This window comes from Sesamum indicum, linkage group LG13 (assembly GCF_026168435.1).
Source record: "Sesamum indicum cultivar Baizhima isolate 11 linkage group LG13, ASM2616843v1, whole genome shotgun sequence".
NCBI classification, from domain to species: Eukaryota; Viridiplantae; Streptophyta; class Magnoliopsida; order Lamiales; family Pedaliaceae; genus Sesamum; species Sesamum indicum.
Window position 1 is genome coordinate 13,267,946 of NC_142669.1, and position 24,010 is coordinate 13,291,955.

At 34.5% G+C, this 24,010-nt stretch overlaps 4 protein-coding genes across 5 annotated transcripts; 3 read left to right on the plus strand and 1 right to left on the minus strand.

The window, feature by feature from the left end:
• Positions 1-1,554: 1,554 nt before the first annotated feature.
• Positions 1,555-2,500, minus strand: LOC148784524 (zinc finger BED domain-containing protein RICESLEEPER 1-like). Its single transcript, XM_088876863.1, has 3 exons — positions 2,141-2,500; positions 1,888-2,029; positions 1,555-1,766 (listed from the first exon to the last, which is right to left on the minus strand). The coding sequence occupies exons 1-3, from the start codon at positions 2,498-2,500 to the stop codon at positions 1,555-1,557; spliced, it is 714 nt and encodes a 237-aa protein (XP_088732989.1).
• A 3,195-nt stretch (positions 2,501-5,695) lies between these two features.
• On the plus strand, positions 5,696-11,198 carry DELTA-ADR (delta-adaptin). Of its 2 annotated transcripts, none has more exons than XM_088877062.1 (2): positions 5,696-8,898; positions 11,063-11,198. In XM_088877062.1, exon 1 carries the CDS (start codon positions 6,016-6,018, stop codon positions 8,827-8,829), a length of 2,814 nt encoding a protein of 937 aa, XP_088733188.1. In that variant the 5' UTR covers positions 5,696-6,015; the 3' UTR covers positions 8,830-8,898; positions 11,063-11,198. The 2 variants fall into 2 exon arrangements, with proteins under 2 accessions (XP_088733188.1, XP_011096987.1); XM_011098685.3 differs by lacking the exon at positions 11,063-11,198 and having other exon boundaries at positions 6,063-6,396; positions 6,483-9,295.
• LOC148784525 (LEAF RUST 10 DISEASE-RESISTANCE LOCUS RECEPTOR-LIKE PROTEIN KINASE-like 1.3) lies at positions 11,167-12,000 on the plus strand. The gene has a single exon (XM_088876864.1). It carries the CDS (start codon positions 11,167-11,169, stop codon positions 11,998-12,000), a length of 834 nt encoding a protein of 277 aa, XP_088732990.1.
• A 6,389-nt stretch (positions 12,001-18,389) lies between these two features.
• Positions 18,390-21,621, plus strand: LOC105176014 (LEAF RUST 10 DISEASE-RESISTANCE LOCUS RECEPTOR-LIKE PROTEIN KINASE-like 1.2). The gene is made up of 3 exons (XM_011098683.3): positions 18,390-19,705; positions 20,144-20,179; positions 20,281-21,621. Exons 1-3 carry the CDS (start codon positions 19,015-19,017, stop codon positions 21,372-21,374), a joined length of 1,821 nt encoding a protein of 606 aa, XP_011096985.1. The 5' UTR covers positions 18,390-19,014; the 3' UTR covers positions 21,375-21,621.
• Positions 21,622-24,010: the final 2,389 nt, after the last annotated feature.

Here is a 24,010-nt window from a genome sequence, read left to right on the forward strand (position 1 = left end):
GGGACCTTGTTCTCAGGGGATAAGCAGTTGTTCTCACCTCTCTCCCAGGAAGAGCTAGAGGGAGTGGGGGCCCTCTACATATTCAAGGTATCTTATTTCCTTTATCTTTCATCTTTTGCTTGTATGTTCCTTTATGATGATTTGTGTTTTTCGTAGGCGGCATCAATCTATGAAGAGCTCTCCTCCAGACTTCAAGGAACCCCCCTATTCCTTCTAGTGACGCCTAGAAACGCAAACTAGAGGATAGGTTGGAGCATTTCGGGAATGAAAATGATAAGTTGAGGGAGACTAAGAAGGAGGTAACAGGACGATGTCAACAATTGGAGAGGGAAGTGAGACAACTAAAGAAAGAGGCGGCCCGACCACAAGGGTACCTTGAAGAAGGCAGTGGAGAAGGCGGTGATGGACATCCCCTATTCTAAAGAGGGAAAAAGTTTCTTGGAGGCCTACTTGGAGAGTCGTTTGAAAGAGTTCAAGGAGTCTCTAGATTACCAGCAGGAGGTGGCTAAGATAGCGGGGCACTTCTTCGAGTACGACTTCTCCGCCTGTAAAGAGTAGTTTCAAGATCAAGGGTACCCCTGTAGGAGAGGAGTCATCCTTCCTTGATCTTGCCACCACCTTATACAACAACCTAATCCCTTTGCGGAACCCTCTGTCCAAGGAGAGGGGGCCCTCCCCCTCAGACTCAGTTTAGTTTCCTTCTTCCTCTTTAGTTTGTATCTCTTTTGTCTTTATAGTGATCTTTTGTGGTATCTCACAGAAAGAGATTTGGACAATCTACTGGGGGAGGTTGAGGCAAAAGTAAGAAGTCCCCCCTATGAAACCACAGTTGATGCAACAATAGGGAATCTCTAGGGAGAAGGTGCTTCTGAAGGGAAGGAGGAAGGACCTCCCCAAACCGGTGATACAGCTCCTCCTGTTGCCCCCCACCTGCTGTTAGGGGTGGGTGTCGGGTTCGGGTTCAGCGGGTCGGGTACCTGAGTCGTCAGGTAGTGTATAACACTATTCGATCCCGAATCCGAGTAGGGCGGGTACCCAGTTAGTCGGGTACCCGACAATCGAGTTCGGGTAATTTATGCAAGTTTAATTTTTTTTATTATTTTTATTATGAAGCAATGAATTTTATTCATAAAATAAATTGCAAAGGCAAAGAATTACAAGAGACATTCAATTTTTGCAAACATCATTAGCAAACAACATGAACAAAATAATACATCAAGTCATTACATTCTAATCATTAATTCATGTGAAGTACTAGATCTAAAATACTCCAAACTCCAAAGTAGTCCAGTCAAATATCAATTATGGTTGGATCAACTCCAATTTTGTTAGCTCTACAAGAAAACAAACAAAAAAAAAAAGAATTGAGATTAATATAAATAAAAATGTATAGAATTTAATATAAAACAAAGCAAAAGAAAAAATAATTGCTCAAACATTTCAGTTTCACTTAAATCTTCTTCTATGTTTTTTGGCTTGGAATCTTTACGGATCCAATATTGAGCACAAATAATAGTTTTAACAATTTTAGAAGATAGTGAGCTCCTAAATGCATCAAGAAAACACAACCACCCCAGTGCTAAATGCAGCCTCTAAAGCAACAGTCGAGACAGGAACTGCCAGTATATCTCGAGCCATCTTTGAGAGAATCGGAAACCTCTGAGTGTTCACTTTCCACCATTTTAATATATCAAACTTTTTTCTATACTCTTCGACATCCTCATTGAGATACTTCTCTAACTCTGATTTCACGTGATCTTTTCCCCCTGTCATGTACATCATGTACTATTGTTGTAAAGAAAACCTGCGAGTCTCGTTCTCTTTATCATGCATAAATATTTTCTTTGATGAGGAAGAAGATGAAGAAATACGACTAGACAATAGAACCTGGGCTTTCTAAAGTTCCTTGAAGAGTGTGTCCATATCTTAACTTGTAATCATTGAACAACTCATGAAGACCATCCCGCAGTCTCTCTTTCATTGCATCACTTTGTCCAATACCACCATATAATTTATCAAATAAAAAATTCTACAAATCCCAATTTGTGACGTGGATCAAGTATCACACCATAATACAAAATCATATTCATCTTTTCAATTGATCCCCAAACTTGTCAAATTTTTCTTTCAATTTTCTTGCCATATCGCTTAGATCAACATCATCACTCTTGAACCATCTTCGGAGAAGCAAATCAACTTCACATATTTCATGAAATACAATATTAGATGTGACATATGAAGAACCGAAAATGCACAATGTGAGATTGTAAAAATGCTTCAAAAACTTCAATAGCATCTTTGCCCTATCCCAGTCGGATTCAATAGGAACCCCATCAAATGGTTTATTTGAAAGATTAGTCTTATAAGCAAGATCTATATCTTCATAAGCATCAAATGTCCTTTTAAGACATATCGCAGCTTCTAACATCAAGTAGGTGGAGTTCCATCCGGTAGGTACATCAAGTGACAATAACTTTTTTGTTTCCATAAATTCAGGCATTCTTGAAATTTTTTTTACCTAGTCGGAGAGTTTCTCACGTACCTAACTATCCATCTAATACGAGATATTGCCTCATGCTCATCCTTCCCTTTCAAAACATCCTGAACCACAATGTTGATTATATGTGCCATACACCTCATGTACACATATTTTCCACCTAAAATATTTTGACCTCAGTTTTCAAGTTTCTTTTTCAAGTAAATCATAGCTCCATCATTAGAAGATGCATTATCAACAGTAATCGTAAAAATTCTATCAATACCCTATTCAAGCAAATATTTCTCAACACCTCTACTAACTTCTTCACTTTTGTGTCTGATAATTAGACAAAAGTTCAAAATTCTCTTATGTAAATTTCAATCATCATCAATAAAATGAGCAGTGAGACACATGTAATTGACTTTCTGAATTGATGTCCAAGTGTCTGTTCTAATGCAAACTCTTTGAGCATGATTTTTAATAAATGACTTCAATTTTGCTCTTTTATAGACATACATATGAAAAATGTCTTTGTTATGTCCTTCTTGATTGAATAGCAAACATTGGACAAGCCACCAACATGAAAATTATCCCACCAAAGTGATCTAGAAATCACTAAAATCACTACCCTCTTTTTTCTTTTTTTAGAATCAAGTGGAATATCATCCTCATCCTCTGACATATCCATACCCTTATCAACATCAAAGTCAAGATTATCAACATAATCACCACTGACCTGATTACGAACCATGTTCATATTTATGCCTTGATCTTGAAGCATCTGATAAGTTTACAGTAGGTGAAGATTGAGATTGAGAATTTGACATCTCCAAGATTAAAACATCCACATGTAAGATACACAAGATAGTCTAAGAATCACTTCAAAAAGACATAATCAAATTATGCATGTATGTTGTTGAGGCATGAGAAAGAAATCACATGTCAATTTCAATATAACAAGGAGTGCTCCCTTCCCAGCCATTTAGGATGTTTCTGATACGAGGCTCATGTTGGAACTATTCAAAAGAAGCTCGATAATGCAACCATAATAACAATCAACAGTTCAACAAAAGTTATGACCAGACAACCCTACTATTGGATCTTCAAGAAATGTATTGGTTCCAATTTAAAAAATTATAAATTGGAACATTATAATTTCACCATACAAACTGCCAGGGATCTAGAAATAATTGATTGAAATGTTGGGACTTGATCAGGGAGTTAGTAGGAACCTATTTCATATTACTAACCTGATCTCATATTGTTCAGCAGCAATTAGTGGGACTAAAGTTGGTCTCTAGGAACTATATTCAAGTTATGAAAGATAGGAGGTTTTCCAAAGATCAAATTGCAAAAATTCTGCATTCATTGTATAATTTGCAATGTTAACTGGATCTGTGGATAGAACGAAATGGTTTGAAACTAGACCAATTAAATCCTAAATAAATCATCTAGTATGTTGAAAGAATGATCAAACAGATTGAACCAGAGGAGTTTAATTAAAACAAACAATTGAGGGGACCAAAAATGCTGCAAGCAGATTTAATTTGTCAAAACAACGTATTAGGAAAAAGGATCTAGTTGTTGGAAATGGCTCATGGGAACTGAACTTGTGGACAGACATTTAAATAGCGTAGAGATACAAGTGATTGCATATCTACAATGATAAGGAATATTGATCATACTCATGCCATATCTATAATTTTCTTTTTCATGCCTCAACAATTAACTGCTTGTTTTTTTTTTTCCAGAAATTAAGTCTTTTTATTAAGTCTAACAACAGAAACCTTACCTGTAGATGAAGATTCAAGGAATCCCAATGAAAAATTCAATTTTGAAAAAAGATGTGTAGAGTAACAGCAAAATTCCAGAGGGTGAAGAGTGTGCGACGGCGATGGCGAATGGTGGTTGCACTGGCTGGGAAGGGTCAGCAAAAATTCTAGAGGGTGAAGAGCGTACGACGACGACGGCAAGTGGTGGCTGCATTGGCTGGGAAGGGTGAGAACTGATAAGAAGAGAGAAAAATGGAAATGGAGCAAAGCAGGCAGTGAGAGAGAGGGAGAATTGGAGAAAAGACAGGTTCATAAACCCTCTCTAAATTTTGCCTCTTTTGAAGTCAGGTACCCGATCGGGCTAATTGGGATGGGTTTTAAAATCCGAACCCGATCCGAAGCCCGCTATAAAAATCCAAAAAACCAGCCCTGATTTATCCAAATCCGATCGAGTCGGGTCGGGACCCGGTTAACCCGATTCGTTTGCCCACCCCTACCTGCTGTCGATACTCCTCTAGAGAAAGAAGTGGAAGACCCCGCTTGTGGGGAGAAAATTTGATGTAACTTGATTGTTGGTCTGGACGAAAGAAAATCTTATTTCTTTGAATTTCCTTGATGGGTTGGTTCCTTTCATTTTTTCTTACAAGATGCACCCTTAACCCTTTTCATAAATGAATGTTTGAACAATATGTTACAAAATATATGTTTATAAAAAGTAATGAAGTACAAAGTAAATGAGGCTTAGGATGGGAGCCTCGGGAGGTCCCTTCAGTGATGGAAGCTTGCAGAATTTTGGCAGGACTTACTCCTAGACAAGCTTTATGCCTCATTTTGACAAATGTAATGCATCATACCTTTTTTTTCAAGAAGGGCGTCGATAGAAGTAGACTTAGTAAAGGGAGTTCTTATGGGAGATGTCCCTTCTGGAGAGCCTATGGGAGGATGCCTACAGGATAACAGTTTTAGAAAGAGTCCTTTAGGAGAACTTGTTGTAGGATGCCCTGCGGGAAGACATCTTTAGGAGAGGTCCTTCATAAAAACTTATTATAGGATGCTCTGCAGGAGGACATCTTTAGGAGTGGTCCTTTAAATAATAGTTTTTCATTTTTCTATTTTGTTAAACTCTTATTTTAACTATCATTAAAGTTGTTTATGATGTAATTTTTTTATAATAAGTCATTAATAAGTCAATTATGAATATATATAAATTTTCATTCATTTTTTTGCTGATATCAACAAATTTAATACATTTTTTACGAACGAAAAATCTATTTATTAGATAAAAATAATATCATTGATACTAGATGTTGTTTTTCAAATCTATAAAAACTCTATATATAATGATATGAAACTTGAGTGTTTTATTAATATACCTAAGACGAGTAATAAGAGTAAATTTGTTCAAATATTTAGTTCTTGGGAGGTAAAAATTTTAGACTTGATAATTTAGGGGTGAAGATATGACAATGGATACAGTTAATCCGGAAAATTTTCGGTTCGATTTGGAGTCGGATTTTCCGAAGATTGTTTAAAAACTATCTATTTCGCCTGCCTTTCCAGCAGTGCAGAAGCACAAGACGGAAACCACCCTCACATTCATCGCAAATTGGCCTATTTTTCTCTCCCACTCGCAGTAATACCACCGGGGCTGCGGTATATACACAGCGAATACTGCATCCAGTCGCACACTGTGGCTCGATCAGAGGATCTCAGATGCAAGGATAGGAATTATTTGGAATTAGGGCTAGACAGAGTGGATTTCTGATGGCGGGTCCTTCACTGATGGATTCCTTGTTCCAACGCTCGCTAGACGACATAATCAAAGGCGTTCGCCTATGCCCGCCAGGCACCGAGCCCACCTTCATCGCCAAATCCCTTGACGAGATCCGCCGCGAGGTTAAATCCACAGACCGCCAAACGAAAGCCATCGCGCTTCAGAAACTGACCTATCTCCACTCCCTCCATGGCGTTGACATGTCCTGGGCCGCCTTCCAGTGCGTGGAGCTTTCCTCCTCTTCCGCCCACTCGCACAAACGCATCGCCTACCTCGCCGCCTCCCTCTCCTTCAACCCTTCCACCACGGACGTCATCCTACTCCTCACTCACCAGCTGCGCAAGGATCTTTCCTCTTCCAGTGTTCATGACGTGAGTCTCGCTCTCTCTACCCTTTCTTCCATTTGTAACCCCGATTTGTCGCGGGATTTGACGCCCGAGTTGTTTACTTTGCTTAGTAGTGGTAAACCTTTTGTAAGAAAGAAAGCCATCGCGGCGATATTGAGAGTTTTTGAGCAGTACCCTGATGCCGTTCGCGTTTGTTTTAAACGAGTTGTGGAAAATCTGGAGACCACTGACGTGGGAATTTTGTCTGCAGTTGTGGGGTTGTTTTGTGAGCTTGCTGTAAAAGAACCTAGATCTTATTTACCCTTGGCTCCTGAGTTTTATAAGATTTTGGTGGACTGTAGGAATAACTGGATCCTGATCAAGGTCTTGAAGATTTTTGCTAAGTTGGCCCCATTAGAGCCAAGGTTGGGAAAGAGAGTGGTAGAGCCGATTTGTGAGCATATGGGGAGAACGGGGGCTAAATCATTGGCATTTGAGTGCATGATGACAATCGTAAGTAGTATGAGTGAGTATGAGTCTGCAGTGAAGCTTGCAGTTGGGAAGGTGAGGGAGTTTTTGTTGGATGATGATCCAAATCTCAAGTATCTTGGGTTGCAAGCACTAACCATGGTTGCACAGAAGCATATGTGGGCTGTTTTGGAGAATAAGGAGTTGGTAGTTAAGGCTTTGAGTGATGTTGATGTAAATATTAAACTTGAGGCCTTGAGGCTTGTGATGTCAATGGTCTCTGAGGATAACGTAATGGAAATTTGTAGGATTTTGATCAGTCATGCACAGAAGTCTGACCCAGAGTTCTGCAACGAGATTTTGGGTTACATCTTGTTTACTTGTTCAAGAAACTTCTATGAGGTAATTTGTGATTTTGATTGGTACGTGGCATTCTTGGGGGAAATGGCAAGAATTCCACATTGTCAGAAGGGGAAGGAGATTGAGACCCAGCTTATTGATATTGGTATGAGGGTTAAGGATGCTAGACTTGAGCTTGTTGATGTTGCTCGTTCTCTAGTGATTGATCCTGCACTACTTGGTAATCCATTTGTACATGGGGTTTTGGCTGCCGCCGCATGGGTTTCGGGAGAGTATGTTGCTCTTTCAAGAAACCCCTTTGAGCTCGTGGAGGCACTATTGCAACCACGAACTAGTCTCCTCACTCCATCAGTAAGATCGGTGTATATTCAGTCTGCCTTTAAAGCACTGATATTCTGTATATGGTCATATGGCAAGTTAAATGGAGATGATGCCTCAGATCCATCTGCATTGACTGAGTTAGTCGCCAAATGCCATTTGGAGGGAAATTCTGAAACTGTGGCATGTGAATCATTATCTGATACCGAAGTAGATAATGCAAATATGGTTATTGCTGGTGGACAAATGTCATCAGCTTCTTCAAGAAAATATCATTTGACAAAAGAATCTCTCGAGGGCCTAGTAAATCTTGTTGGAACCAATTTGGGACCCTTAGCTGGGAGTGATGAAGTAGAAATACAGGAGAGGGCGAGTAATGTACTCGGTTTTATTGAGTTGATGAAACCAGAATTATATGGTCATTTGGGCCATACGGAAGGAAATGGAATGAAGGGAAAACTAGAAGCTTCTGAAGTGGTAAAGCTGATGTTTGATGTGTTCTCAGAGGAGCTTGGTCCAGTTTCACTTAGTGCCCAAGAGAAGGTACCCCTACCTGATGGTTTGGTGCTCAAAGAAAATCTTAGTGATTTGGAAGCTATATGCAGTGATGTTAAGTTTCCATTATCAACTTCATTTTCCCTCGTACATTCTCAAATCATGGAGAAGGATACTGCTAGCTCTCCTGAATGTAAGGAAGAATCTGGACCATCTACTGAATCAACATCTCTGCTTGCGGAGCATCGGAAGCGACATGGCCTATACTACCTTCCTTCAGAGAATAAAGGGACTACATTTAACGACTTCCCACCCGCTCATGAGCCTAAAGATAAGACAATTGATGAGGCTGAAGACCTTGCGAAGCTAACAGAGGAATCACTTATCATTAAGAAAAAGCAAAACCAAGTAAAGCCTAGACCAGTGGTGGTGAAACTGGATGATGGAGAAGGGTTAAATGTGGCGGTAGAGAAATCTAAAGTCAAGACTGATTTAATCTCTGGTGCGGTGCGAGAAGTGCTTTTAGGCAATGAAGCCACAACTTCATCATCGAGAAGCAAATCATCAAACAAATCAAGTAAGAGAAGGGAGGTGGATAGAATACCTGAATCTGGAAATGATATAGTCAACACTGCTATATCTGAACGCAGTAATGTCGGTTCAGGAAGAAGGAAACACCAGACTCATCTTTCTTCTGGAAAGGAGAAAGAACAACATGATCACAAAGGCAAGCAGAAGAGAGATAGCCGTCACCATAAGCACAAGTCACGACAAAGAGCAGATGGGGCAATGAATATACCAGTACAATCACCAGTAATACCAGATTTTCTTCTATAGCATGGTAACAATGAAAACAAATCTCAAGGCCTCCAGGAATGCTGCACTGTTTTACTTCTTTCTTTTAAGGTAAGTTTTGCTGTAAATTTGATATTTGCCTGCCCCTTGCCTGAATTTGTTTGTGGTATAATTCTTTTACTTTGCATCACAAATGGGAAATAGCGATAGTAGAATTTAAGGTACTTTTCTCTTTGTTACGAACGTTAAGTGTTTTGATTTATCCATAGCTATTTCCTATTAATAAGATGAGTCTCCCTTCTTAAAATCTGGAGCTCATTACTAGTGGAAATTCTAGGGGAGGGTGGCAAAAACCACATCAATACATTGAGAGAGTTTGTTTAGTTTGAAGATGGACTGTTTTTCCTTTTCGTTGTGTTTAGGGAAATTTTGTACCTATTAGTACTTTTACATGTGGTAAAATGCAATTGACACTATGAAGAAATAAGGTTACAGAACATCGAAACAATCTGCCTTGGTATAGTACCCTTATGCTGAGAGTAGTGACTGTCATTTGGTGCTTTTGATCCTCGAGAAAAAAAGTGTTGATTTCCCCAGTTGAAATTTTCTATCCAAACAATTTACATTCAGTGGACAAGAGTTTTCCATTGCTTAGCCTGGTTTGGAGATCATAGTTTTGATTGCTTGTGTTTTCATCTGACAAGGGTTTTCCATTGCTTAGCCTGGTTTGCAGATCATAGTTCATTAAGCTATGATTGCTTGTGTTTCATCTGGTCTCATCTTATTAAAGACCAAACACTACTTAAATTTGGTGAGATGGAGGGAAAAAAGAAAATTGGTCGGATAGAGTGAGATGGAATAGGTCTCACAAGCACCACAGCGAATAGGTCTCACAAGCACCACAGCCTTAGCTTCCCAAGAGTGGAAGTAAGGTGATTAAAGATAATGCAATCTCACTTGTCTTGGAGCAACTGAATGTTACAATAAATCCCTTAGAAATAAGGAATAATTACATCTACACCCTTGATTTATGGTATATATGTACATTTTTTTTTTTTTTTGTTTTTTTTGCATAATTATAGAAGCTACACCTAATAGCTAAAAAACACAGGTAATTTGTGTAATTATGTTGCCATTTTTTGGGGTATGTGTGTGATTCTTCAAAAAATAGAGGTGGTCGGTGTAAATGATGATGTTTAGGATGGGTGAATGTGTAATTTTAAAAAAACATGAGTGGTTTGTGAAAATAAACTATTGGTTAGGGAAGTAGATGTAATTATCCCTAGAAATAATTACATGAAAATCCTTGAGGTTTTGTTATTTTACAAACACACCCCTCGATTTAAAAAAAATAAAAATCACATGCAGGCCTCTTGTAGGCAAATATCCACAAACGTATAACCGATATTTGCAAATTATCTATTTCTCTCTCTCAAAGAAGCAACAAATAGGACCAAGTGAAAAAAAAAAAAAAAGCATACACAAAAGGCCTACGGCCCGCGACATTCAGTGGGGATTATCAGATGTTAACACCAAATCTCATACGGAGCATATGCTCATGATTAAAGGTGAAGATCAAAGAGGTTAATTAAAGAATCAAAAGCGTCGAATTTCCAAAATGCCCTCCAGGCGTGTGTGGACAGAAACAATGGGGGTTTTCTGAGGGGGGGCAAAGAAGCCATTTGAACAAAATTCGTTTAAAAATAAAAACAAAAAGAAGAAAGAATGAGGGTACTCAACTTACTTTGATATATTTTTATGAACCAGTAACGTTGATATATTGGATGTGTGTCTTAGATTTTATTTCATATAAAATTTCAAATTTTTCTTATTAATTTTATATTGAAAACAATTTTGAATAATAAAGGAGGGAGAGCGAGACAAAACAAAACATAATGTAGGAGAGAGACAAGGAAATAAATTAATAACTTATCAAAAGCACTACTAAAATATTCTACGATAAGGAGGAAAATGCAATTTTTCTCCTATAATATGAGAAATGAACTCCTATTAAAACAATAAATGAAAAATATCCCCGAGTTTGAAAAATAAAGTAAATTACACCCTTATCTAATTTACTTTATTTTTGCTAATTCTTTCTTTATATGAAATTTTTGTTCATTTCATATACTACAGAGGAGGTCAAATTGTTGAAACTTTTGATAAGCAACTGTAGTATGTACCATAAATGTATCTTTCAAATCTGATGACAGCATTGCATTATACTTGTCAAACCAACTGGTCTAGTCAACTTATTTGCATTCAACTATGACAGGGCTGCAACCTCTGAATTCAACATCTATACCATATCATCCTCACATCAAATATTTAACACAAATTAACACATTCTCTTTCCATCTTCCCAACCCTTTTTCTCTGATGCAACTCCAATTCCAACCCCTCTCCACCATTCTCTTACTCATTTTCATCACTTGTCACAAATTTCTTGCTCGTGAAGATGCTCAATTTCTTAACTGCACTCGCCGATTCTCCTGCGGTCCAACCATTCATAACGTGGGCTATCCCTTTTGGGGCCGCGATCGCCCTCAAGAATGTGGCCTATCCGGCTTGGAGCTCCGGTGCCCGCATGACAACTATACTACCATAGACATTGCTGGCAGACCCTTTCTCGTCCTCGGAATCAACAACCTGACCAATTTCATGAAATTAGTGCAAGTCGATTTGTTGGATGATTTTTGTCCGGATAGATATGATCAAGAGGTGTGGCTGGATGAGAACGTCATGAGTTACGCTCCAGACGTCAAACATTTGACTTTGTTCTACGCTTGTCGTCCCCCTCTCAACGTACCGGGGAGCTGGAGCAATTTTACGTGTAACGTTAGTGGGACAGATGGATTAGGGTACGTGGTGGACGAGTCGCAGCCATGGGTTGGGACACCGGGCTGTGAATTGAACGTTACTATTCCGGTGCTTGGAAGCGTGTTGAAGGAGTTCAGAAGAAACGCAACACGGACGACGTTAGCGGATGTGGTGAATGAGGGGTTTGACGTGGAGTTAGAGATGAATGGGGCGGCTTGTGCAGCGTGTGAGATGTCCGGCGGACTGTGTTGGTCGAGAACTAATTCTTCAGACCAGCCTACTTGCCTTTGCCGTGATGGGCCTCATCCGTTTGTATGCCCTGATACAGGTATGTCTTCTGCTTTACTCCATACTATTGCAAATTTCTCTTCTCAAATAGTAATACATGTATGAAACCTTTTTAAATGAAAACAGAAAAGGACTTTGAACCTTTAAAATCTGAAAATTTTTAATTCAAATCGAATTTAATTGTACAATTTAAAAAAAGTATTGATTAGTTTGGTTCGATCAAACCTGTTCTGGTTAGAAATAAGAGTGATTATTTAGATCAAACCTGTTCTGGTTAGAAATAAGAGTGATTATTTAGATCAAACCTGTTCTGGTTAGAACTAAGAGTGATTATTTAGATCAAACCTGTTCTGGTTAGAACTAAGAGTGATTATTTAGATCAAACCTGTTCTGGTTCGATCAAACCTGTTCCTTAAGATAGAAGCCCACTACCTCAACATAAGAGTCATCCTGTCCTTGCCGTGTGATTATTTAGATCTGATCGTACCCTGTCTAAACTATAATTTTTCCTTGTTTAGGTCTGATCATATCTTGTCTAAAGTAACATAAATTATTAAAGTATGACCTTTTTGTTATAGGTAATTATCATAGTTAAAAGTAAAAAAATTACAGTAAATATTCATTAATTATGATTATACAATAATGATAAGTCGTCGGTTCTACAGGAGAGGTCGAAATATTAGCCATAACTAAAAATCATGACAAATATTTTGAGTATAGATAAAACTGCAGTGAATGTTGGTTATTCATTGTCAGTACATAAAGTTTTGGATTGATTTTGTGATATGGTGGTAGATAATATTACTATTATCTTTAAACCTCAATCATTTATAATATAAAAAGCTTTTTGTATTTAACCCCAAAAAAGTTCTCATACAGACTTAATTCTTCTGAAATTTGGCATAATTACAGATACTTTCACATTATTTGAAAAATCATTAATACTCAACAATTAATCCAATTTATTAGTTTTAGTTCAATTTTCATCCATTTTTATAATGAATTGACCAAAATACCCTTGTGGACTGCAAATTATAATTTTACTTGTTCTGAAAATTTTTTGATTTTTTTAAACTAAGTGGATAACTTTTTTTAGTAATTTTTCAAACTTTTGCATCCACCTTATCCAATTCTTGTTACAATTTCCAATTTTTATTTTATAAAGAATGAAAATTACAACAAGGGCAAAGCTAAAAATTCAGACCTTCATCCAAGAATTACACAATTTTATCAAATATCAAGAGGTATTTATAATTTTTCAAACAAAAAGGCAGTATTCGTAATCATGCAAAATCTCATTAGAGCTCTTTGTAATTCAATCAAGCCCTATTCTTTACATTTTCATATTCCATTTTTTCTTTTAAATTCGTAACTTTAAAAATATATTAATAGAATTATTAATATGTGAAGTGATTAATGAGGTGGATATTTTCTACAAAAATAAAACATTTAAGGATATTTTTGTCAACGACGAATATTACCAACCAATAAATTGGTTATTCTAAAATATTCGCTCTTAATAAATAGTATATATATATATATATATATATTTGAAAATGTATTAACTTAAAATTATCATTTTCATTTGTATGGAATTGTTAATTTCAAAATTTAGTCAAAATAAATATCTATATTTAGACCAAAGTCAAGAAAACGTAATATTAGCTATCAAAATATAGGAAATTTCGAAATTTAAAATATATACTGAAAATAAAAAAATTGGAAAATCCACAGAAAAAAGAAGCTAAATAATTATATAAAAATATTAATGTGAATAAAATATTTACGGCTTTGATAACAAATGGGATCAGCTCATGAACGCATGCAAAGTACTGTCATTTTGTATAAAATAATATTTATTTTTATATGTGTTCGTTAAATCGATTATGGTACTACTGAATATATCTATATTAATATAAAAAAGAAATGTGCACCACACACTCACAAATGACGATCAATGATATCATTATACTAATCTTTTATAAAATTAAAAATGCCCTTCAACTGACAATAACTAACTTATTTAAATTTGAAATTTTACGTCAATTGATAAATTATTTTTTTTTCGTTTAAATTAATATATTAATTTATGTTTTATTCTTATTTATAATATATTTAAAAGTATAAAATATGTACATAAAAATAACGTGTCATGGCAGTTATTACAATATAAATTAATACATATTAATCATAAGAATATGTGAAAAGAATCAGTCAACAACTAATTACAATTCATAATATCCTCCTAAAATTTGACCAACTCAAAAATCAAAGACAAGCTTATTATGACCTTTCAACTTTAAATCTCTCTCAATCTCTCTCTCTCTCTCTCTCTATATATATATATATATATTATGAATTATTACACTCTTTTTTTTAAAAAATTTGATATAATTACATGTAAATCCTTTTCGATTTGAGAAATTATATCTAACACTCATGAGATTTGTTTTCGTCTAATAAATAAGTCCATCCATTAGTCAAAATTGATAAATTTGCTAATATTAACAAAAAGAACTAAATGAAAATTGATATTTACCATCGATTGACTTATTACTGACTTATAGCAAATTAAATAATTTTTTTCTGATTACACTTATAGAAGCGAACCTTAGGGGTACTAAATGTAATTTTTCAATAATAAAAGATTTATATGTAATTATAACAAAATTTAGGGAAAAAAAGTATAATTATTCTTACATATTATTAACAAAATAAAATGAATACTTTGAAAATACAAAGCCGCGTGGGACGAAAGTGATTAAATACCTACACACAAATAATTTATTGTCCAAAGAGAGCAACATGTGGCTGTTTATTTTTGACTTAGTCACAATATATTTCAGGCACAGATGAGATAGATGTGAGCTCATAAGTTTTTTTAATAAAATATAGAGTAAATTGCATCGATCGTTCCTGATATTTGGTATAATTACGAATATCCCGTGTTGCTTGAAAAATTATAATATCGTCTTGATGTTTCATAAAATTATGTAATCCTTGGATGGAGGTATGAATTTGTCAACTATGCCCTTACTGTAATTTTTTCTTTTTTTTTTTAAATAAATATTTGTAAAAACAATCTGGCGGTGTGGATGAAAGAAATAGAGAAATTATAAAAAAATTATGCACTTAGTCAATAAAAAATTTAAAAAAAAAAATTATAATTTTTGTCCACAATAGTATTCTGGTCAACTCGCCACAAAAAATAGAAGAAAACCTAACGGGCACTAACAGAATGGATTACTTGTTAGATAACCTTTAAAATCGGAAGGAGGGGGAGTATTGGTAATTTTTCAAACAACGAGGAGTATTTGTAATTATGTCATATTTCAGGGAAGATCGTTGTAATTTACCTTAAAATATATTGTAAGATGTTACAAAGTATTTGATTAATTTTTCAGGAAAAGAGCGTATAGGCTCTAAAAAAAGTATGGGGTGGTTAACTTATGTAATAAATTCTTTCAAATTGATTATAAATTTATCATTACTAATATTTATAAGCTCTATAATCTTATTTTATACAAATAATTCATGAATTTATTTTTAAAATACTAAACATTAAAAAAAAATATGGGATCCCTACTTTTACTATTTTTTATTTTTTTACAAAAAAGACAACTCATTTCCTCTCACTCTGTTGTACTAATTTTTGTTTTTTTAAAAGAAATTATCTATTGGTGTTTTTAAGGGTAAAATTTCATTTTCATCCCTGATTTTTTAAATCAACTTCAAAATCATGTCTATTCTTTTGATTAATTTTAAATTAGTCCTTTCAATAATTTTGAGCTGAATTATATGATTTTTCAAAACTACCCGAAATTTTACCTTATTTGATATAATGGTCCCTTAAATTTAATTTGTAATGCAATTACTTCCTTGCATATAAATTTGTACAGAAAAAAAACTTAATATTTTTATCAAATTAGTTTTGCATTAAAAGAATTTAATACTTTGCAATGAAAAAATTATTTCATTAAAAAATTAATATGTTTGTCAAAATACTTTTACATTTAAGAAATTATGTTCATCAAAAATATACTTTTATAAAGAAAAAAGATTAATAATTTTCTCAAAATATATATTTAGTTTTTATAATATCTTTATTATTTGTAGGATAATTTGGTCTTGTAATATGTTTATATAATTTTTTCATAACTCATTCTATTCGAAATTAAACTTAATGAAAAAATATTTATTTTTAATCACATTTCAAAAGCAATAAGTTGTAATGTATTTTTTTTAAGATTAATTTTTATCAAAAAATATTTGATGTACAAATTGAATTGTCGCAAATGAGAAATCCCACGTAATGTTATATAAAAATAGTTAATAATTGAAATGATTTATTAACTAAAAAATTAAATAAATACATATTTCTTATTGCTTTTTTGGTGAATAAGAGCTCTTATATATAGAATGGCATGTAAACATACTAAATAAATTAAAATCAATTTAAAATTAAATAAGCACAAAATATATTTTTTGAACTTGAGGACTTGCGAATAGTGCAACATAAACATATATGCCTAATAATTGCGAAAAGTATTATTTTAGTCCGCTAAGTACATCTAATTTTAATTTTAATCCGATAACTATGTCCATTTTTGTTTAGGTCCAGTAACTCACGAAATTGCTTAGTTTTAGTCCTCTGTCAGATTTTTGGACAATTTTACCCCTATGAGTGCATATGGACTAAAACTACCTTTCAAAAGTTGCATAGGGGTAAAATGTTCGAAAATCTGCCAAAGGACTAAAAGTAAGCAAGTTCGTAAGTTACTGAACCTAAATAAAAATGGACATAGTTATCGGACTAAAATTAAAATTAAGCATACTTAGCGGACTAAAATAATACTTTTCCCCTAATAATTTAAAAAATTTATTAACTTAAAATTAAAAAAGAAACAACGTATATTTACCAACATCTGATAAAAATATTATTTTTACATGCAGATTTGTGTGTGCGTGGATTAAATTATAATTGAAATAAAAATATAAGGCGCCAAAATGATTTAATTTAAGGTAAAAGTTTTAGGGAAAAAAATCATATAATTTAGCCGTAAATTAATGTCGAAAAATCATCGAAAGGACTAATTTGAAATTAATTATAATAATAGGGATGATTTTGAAAAGTCAAAAATGAACGTGAAAGTCTATTTGAGTACGTATTAATTATTGCACAAATCACAGAAAGGTGTCTCCACTTGTAAAATTCACAAGACTTTTGGGTGCTACCAACCCAACAATTCAGACTTGCACTCCAATCTAACCACCATCAATAATCTCAATATTCACACTCTATTTTTGTCATCATATATATATATATAAGGGTATTTTTTATTTAATAAGTATATTATATTATGAATATAATATTATAATATTAATTAATAAATAACTATAATATAAAAAGAGTTTAATTATTTAAAAACAACAATAAAAAATAAATAAATTTATCACTTCTGTTGAATGGGGAACTAACCTATTGAGCGGAAAAGAATATATCTATCCAAATGTAAAAAGTTCAATAAAATTTAATTATTGAAATTATGTCGAGGCATTCAATAAAGCTTTTCTACGTTAAAATCATGTTTCTTCAAAATTTGTCCATTAATTTTGTAGCAACAAATACAATGTAATATTAAAATATTAGTAAAATAAATATAATATGGGAATAAAATGAATAAAAATTTAAAGTATATTATTTTATATTTTTATCTTTAGGAATTAGAAATAATAATATTATAGGATTAATTTAGTCGGATCAAAAAATAAAAGAAAAATTAAGCACATTCATTCTTTCATATATATATATATATATATATATATATATAAAGGGTAAATCACAAGGGGCTCTCTTGAGGTTTGCTTTACGCACAAATACTCATTCGTTGTTTGAAAAATTACAAATACCCTCCTACAATGAGTTATTACAAGGAGGTATTTGTTAGGATATTTGTAATTTTAAAGAGGTATTTATAATTTTTTAAATAATGAAAAAATATTTGTATTTATGATAAATTTCAGAAATCCATTGTAATTTATCGTATAAAAAATTATATATAGATTTAGAGTTTTAGGGCATGAGCAATGAGGACAAGATTTGGAATTTGGTGTATTTGTTGCTTCTAAAAATCCAACTCCGAGAATGAATTTGGAAAGAAGTCAAAAGTGATGCCAACTAATACAAGTTATTGTTGGGCAAGGAAAGAAACCCCTCTTTATCTTTGCTTTCAAGTTTGAATGTACACTCCCAAAATTGTCAAAGTCCCAATCATTACTCTAAAGAAAACAAAATGTGAAGTATATTCAAATCCTTTCTCTTTTCCATCACTATGATTGCATCCAAAATCAAGAATTACTTATATTCTATCCCTTGTAAAAATATTAATATGTACATATTTTTTTTATTAAAGGAAAATAATACGAAAAATCATCTCTATTTTATATTTAAAGGGTTTTATTTTTTGGATTAATCCAAGAGACCCTCTTATAAAATACTAATAAACAAAAAGTCGTATGTCCTGAAAACAAAAAAGAAAAAAATAAGGAAACAATACGACCGTCCGAACTAGAAATAAAGGGCCAAGTGACCTCTGTCTTACGAGTCAGGAAGCTATTTTCTTAAAGGGTATACATTGACACTTTTTGAAATTAGGTTTAAAATACACAATACTTTCTATTTTTTTGTAAAATTATAGCTACACTTCCTACTTTTTTCAAAATTACTGCTACACCCCTGAGATTATAATTGTAATTACAACTATACTTCTTATTCAAATGCAAATCTTACACAAATACCCTTTTAAAAATATTTCACTAACACGTACCCCTTCAGAGTGCGCAATTATAATTTTGTAAAATACAGAAAATATTTGTGTAATTTGACCTAACGTCAGAGGATGTCACTATAATTTACCCTTTTTCTAAAAGTTGAGGATGGAATTGCACTTGTTTCTTTTTCTTTTCCGTTGAGAGGATTTTTGTGCTTACTAGTGCTAGCATAAAAAGCAATTAATCCTTTCTCTGTAAAAGGTGTTTCTATGGTAGCCTGTTGCATTTAACCTTTCCTATAATTGCCTCAAAAACCAATTCTTTGATCTCCTCTTGCCTCCATTTCTCATGAGTTTTTTTATACCAAAAATGGTTCTTCATCATCTTAGCCTATTCATCTACAACAAATCATTCTATCTTCCAATCACCATCCTACTCTCCACTGGTTTGCTAGAGGGCTACCTTTCATCCTCACCTTGCCCTCCTCAGACCTGTAATGGATTGAGTATCAAACACCCCTTCTGGATTCCTGGCCTGCAAGAAACCCAATGTGGCCGGGCCGGATTCAATGTCACTTGTCATGACAACAAGCCGATGATCAAGATCAATGGTGACAGTTTCATGATTAGAGACATAGTTTATGAAAACGGCACGTTGTTGTTAGCTAACTGGAACGTGTTTGATGCTGATACCAAGTGTCCGGTTCCTCATCATAATTTTAGTGTTGATGAGACTCCGTTTAGCTACGGTCCTGCCACAACCGATCTCTTCTTCTTCTACAACTGCACGGCTCCTTACGACAGGGAGACGTACGCTGTAGATTGCGCTACAAGTGCTGGCCGTTACTCTTTTGCTGTTTTCCATGTTGAACTTTTGGGGCACTGGAACTATTCTATCGGGTCGTGCCAGGCTCCGGTTAATGCACCGGTAGAGGGAGAAGGTCTCGACAAACTGTTGAAAATGAACTATACTGATGTACTTAAGAAAGGTTTTGTTCTACAGTGGGAAGGAAGCGACTGTGGTAGCTGTCATGGGAGTGGTGGGCTTTCTGCTTCATAATTTTGAGTGTTTTTCTTTGCTTTTGCAGTAGTCAACTTCATTCCTTAACAAACAGTAGCTGCAAATTCAATGAGATTAGAGCTTTCTTCCGTGATATCTCTGTTTTATGCTGATAGTCGTCATGAGGGCTAAATGCAACAAAAACCCCTTGAATGTAAGAAAACGGCAACGCCACCCTGAAGCTCGAGGCGGGGGGGCTTTTTTCTAAAAGTTCCGGGATTCTGCTGCTAAATTTTCTTTTTTCAAGGGAGTTTTATGCTTATTAGTGTTTTACGTGGGGGAAACGCAAATTAACGTATTAGGATGAATAGTATCTTATCATAGTCATTTCCAGCTAAAATTGATATACAAGTCCTTGATAGTATTACTATTTTTGGTTCTACTGAAACCTTTCTTATTTGTTATGGTTGTTTTCCAGGGAGTGGATTGAATTTGGGACTCAAGATTGGCATAGGTACTATGGCCCCAAAGAACAATGTCAATTTTCTTTCAATTTTGCTTCTTAAGTATTAAATTCAAAGCAAAGATGACATGAATGTTAAAAATGTTTTGCAGGTGTGGGAGCAGCTGCAGTTGGTGCCTTGATGATGTGCATAATTTTCTTCATCTATCATCGTCGCTACAAAAGACGTTATGGCAATTCATCGTTCGTATCTCGTGGATCATCTTCGTATCCTTCTTTGACAAATGATCTAGAGAAGGCGGGAGTCCATATTTTTTACTACCATGAACTGGAAGAAGCCACGGACCATTTTGATCCCAAAAGGGAACTTGGAGATGGTGGTTACGGTGCGGTCTACAAAGGCAAACTCCAAGACGGCCGTGTTGTGGCGGTCAAACGGTTGTACGAGAACCACTACAAAAGAGTCGAGCAGTTCACAAATGAAGTAGAACTACTTGCACGGTTGAGGCATCAAAATCTAGTGTCCCTTTATGGGTGCACACCGTGCCGTTCTAGGGAGCTTCTACTTGTGTATGAGTACATCCCTAATGGCACGCTTGCCGATCATCTTCATGGACAACGTGCAAAGCCCGGATCCCTCTCATGGATCACACGGTTGAACATCGCCATAGAAACTGCTGGTGCTCTAGCCTATCTACATGCCTCAGGCGTCATCCACAGAGACGTCAAGAGTACCAATATCCTCTTGGACAATAACTTCAATGTCAAAGTTGCCGACTTTGGTCTATCCCGGCTTCTCCCCACAGACGTCACTCACGTCTCAACGGCCCCTCAAGGTACCCCTGGCTACGTAGATCCAGAATATAACGAATTCTATCAGCTTACCGAGAAAAGTGATGTTTACAGCTTCGGTGTGGTACTGCTCGAGCTCATATCATCCAAGCCTGCGGTAGACATCACTAGGCATAGAAACGAAATCAACTTGTCGACGATGGCTATTAGCAAGATCCAAAATCATGCATTGCATGAACTAGTGGATCCACATCTCGGGTTTGAGTCCGATTACAAGGTAAGAACGATGATCGTTGCAGTGGCGGAGTTAGCGTTTCAATGCTTGCAAAACGGCAGGGATATGAGGCCACATATGCAGGATGTTGTAAACTTCTTACAGGAAATCCACAGCAAGGATTACAGCACAGATGTCTTGGACATTCCTGCAGATGATATTGTATTGTTGGAAGAGTAACTCATTTGGTTGATTGCATTTTACCCTATGAAAGCACTAATGGACAAAATCCCTCTCAGAAAAAAAAAAAAAAAAAAAAAAAAAAAAGCTCTAACGGGTTGTAATACTTTTTCTTTAATCATCGGAGTTTTTTTGTCTATTAGTATTTTCACAGGAGATCTGTCGTGTTGTATATACCTTAACTCATTACATCTTACAACAAAATCAATAGCAACTGACTGCTTAACGTAGGAGTTATTTGCCAGAATTGTGGTTAATTTGTCCTCTGGCTTTAATTCTTAGAGCTTATTATTTTTTCATGGAATTTTATTATTATACACTTCAAGAAGAGTGACTAATCACACGACAAATGTATGATAATTGTTGTGCTATTTGTTCTGTTGGGTCACATTTGATTTGGATTAGAATTTCTTGAGTGTTATGTCATTTTTTGTGGTAATATTTAATTTCTGATCAATGCATCTCTAATATTTAAATTAGGGGTGAATAGCAATTTACCCTCTGTGATATTGAAAATAAGCACATTACCCCCTATACTTTTTAAAATGAAACAATTTACCTTCTTATATAGGGAGGTAAATTGCTTCATTTTAAAAAACATAGGGAGGTAAATTGTTGTATTTTAAAAAACAAAGGGAGGTAAATCGCTATTTATTTTTTTATAAGAGAGTAATTTGCTCATTAGCGATATCATAAGGGGTTACTGGCATTTTTTCCTTTAAATTAGTGAAACAATATACCGGAAATATGACTTCAGCTATAAGCTTAATTTGAACTAATTTAATGAGTCAATTATTCCTCTTAACATATGGTATAATATTTTCCAACGTGTTTAACTATAAAATTTTAAGAACTTTTATATTAGTATTATTTTTCTAAAGTTCTTTGAAATAAATTGTCAGGTTATAAAACTAACTTATATGAATATATAGCTTTCAGTTGGATGAATATCTGTACTATTTAAACCATTTTTATAAAAAAAATTCAAAATTTTTACTAATATATTTGGGTATGCATAAAAGTTTCCCATAAATTTTATTTTGAACTCATGGTTCTATAAATTTTTTGTAACTTTATAATTTAATACCCCCAATTTCTAAAATTAAAGGCAGGTCCAGGCAGTCGTGTAAGAGGGTGTTTGTGTATGAGCTTATTTAAAAGATCTTATAAGTTTGTACATTTTATAAAATATTTTTAAAATTTATAAAATATTGAATTTTATTTTTAAAAAAATTTATAAAATGTTTGGATAAAAAAAGATTATAGAGCTTACAAAATGTTATTAATGACAAAGTTCTAATTTATTTAAAGGAATCTGTTAAGATCTTAGAAATAAGTCTGCAACTTCTTTACTTCTTTTCTTTAAGGGTTTGTTATACTTAGACCCTCTCCAAAAATGCGAAAAATATATTGACTCTAGTGAAATGAGGTCAAGTGTAAACAATGAATTTTTAGAGGGGGTGTAAGTGTAATTTTAAAACTTTTTTGGAAGAAAGTATAATTTTACATTTTCAGGAGGGGTCTAAGTGTAATTAACCTCTTTTTAAAGAGCTTATAAGTTATTTTTTCAAAAAAATTACGAAATATTTTGTAACATCTTATTAGCTCTCAAACATCTTATAAAATATTTTATAGAGCTTATAAGCTCACCCTATCACTCTCTAAATGTGCCTAGATGGCTCACAAAACTATGGCTTGTTATATCCAGAAATGGTAGAGGAGGGCGAAACCAACCCAACGGGAAGGACTTGGCAAAAGCACACATGCTAACCTCACAAGAGGCTGCCAACTTGTCCAAGAAAGTAGAGCTAATAAGCATGCCTCTCCAATGGTTGGGACACATGGGATCGGAAGTGGGGATGACCTATCCAAATAGAGACCATATTCATGTGGAATCATCTTTATCATAGTTATTTGATTAATCGTTTATTAAAAGTAAGTTAAATTTTGAAAAATGATAACTTTTTGACTCTACACATAAACTGCACTCTACAATTTTTCTTGCTTAGTTTCAATTATTTTACTCTAATTTGTTACTAATCTAAGTATTGGAGTGCTAACATTTGTTCTATAGGTTTCAATTCTCTTGAAACTTGCAAGAGCCTAACGGCTTGGACACAATTGATTAGATGCAAGCATCTTTATTCGCATAATTTGGTGACATTTGTGTGAATACAAAGTTGAGAGATGACAGTCTTGAAATTTAGGAATGCCAGAGTTGTGCAAGATTGGAGCGGACAGTGTCATCTCGACTGCTGGCAGGACTCTTCCTTAGCTCCCTCTTCAAACAGGAAAGTAGGAAATCGCTTCCCCTATCCCACTAGTACTAACAATTCCTTTGACACCTTATATGGGAGAGTGCTCTAGGTCCGGATGGATCAGTTGCAAAGGATGATCGTTGAGGTGGTCCGTGGCCAAGTTGCAACAATTCGTCCTACTGTACGTGTGTTATTACCCAACATCAACATCATTGTCAACCCCATGAGTGTGCAATGAATAGTGAGGTAGGATATTTGATCCGAGGAGCGATATGAACGAGAGGGAGAACATTTTCCCCCGCAGGAAAAGGCTCTTTGGAAGTACTATCAGCCACTTGGGAGGTGTTAATCAGTGCTTTTGTGCAAAGAGGGCTGAAT

Coding starts and splice junctions, on each gene's coding strand:
- LOC105176014 (XM_011098683.3), top strand. CDS start 19,015: ATGAGTTTTTTTATACCAAAAATGGTTCTTCATCATCTTAGCCTATTC. Junction 19,706..20,143: donor TGGTAGCTGTCATGGGAGTG/GTGGGCTTTCTG, acceptor GTTGTTTTCCAG/GGAGTGGATTGAATTTGGGA. Junction 20,180..20,280: donor GGGACTCAAGATTGGCATAG/GTACTATGGCCC, acceptor AATGTTTTGCAG/GTGTGGGAGCAGCTGCAGTT.
- LOC148784524 (XM_088876863.1), bottom strand. CDS start 2,500: ATGCCTGAATTTATGGAAACAAAAAAGTTATTGTCACTTGATGTACCT. Junction 2,030..2,140: donor ATGTTGATCTAAGCGATATG/GCAAGAAAATTG, acceptor TGGGATTTGTAG/AATTTTTTATTTGATAAATT. Junction 1,767..1,887: donor AGGAACTTTAGAAAGCCCAG/GTTCTATTGTCT, acceptor TGTACATGACAG/GGGGAAAAGATCACGTGAAA.
- DELTA-ADR (XM_088877062.1), top strand. CDS start 6,016: ATGGCGGGTCCTTCACTGATGGATTCCTTGTTCCAACGCTCGCTAGAC.
- LOC148784525 (XM_088876864.1), top strand. CDS start 11,167: ATGCAACTCCAATTCCAACCCCTCTCCACCATTCTCTTACTCATTTTC.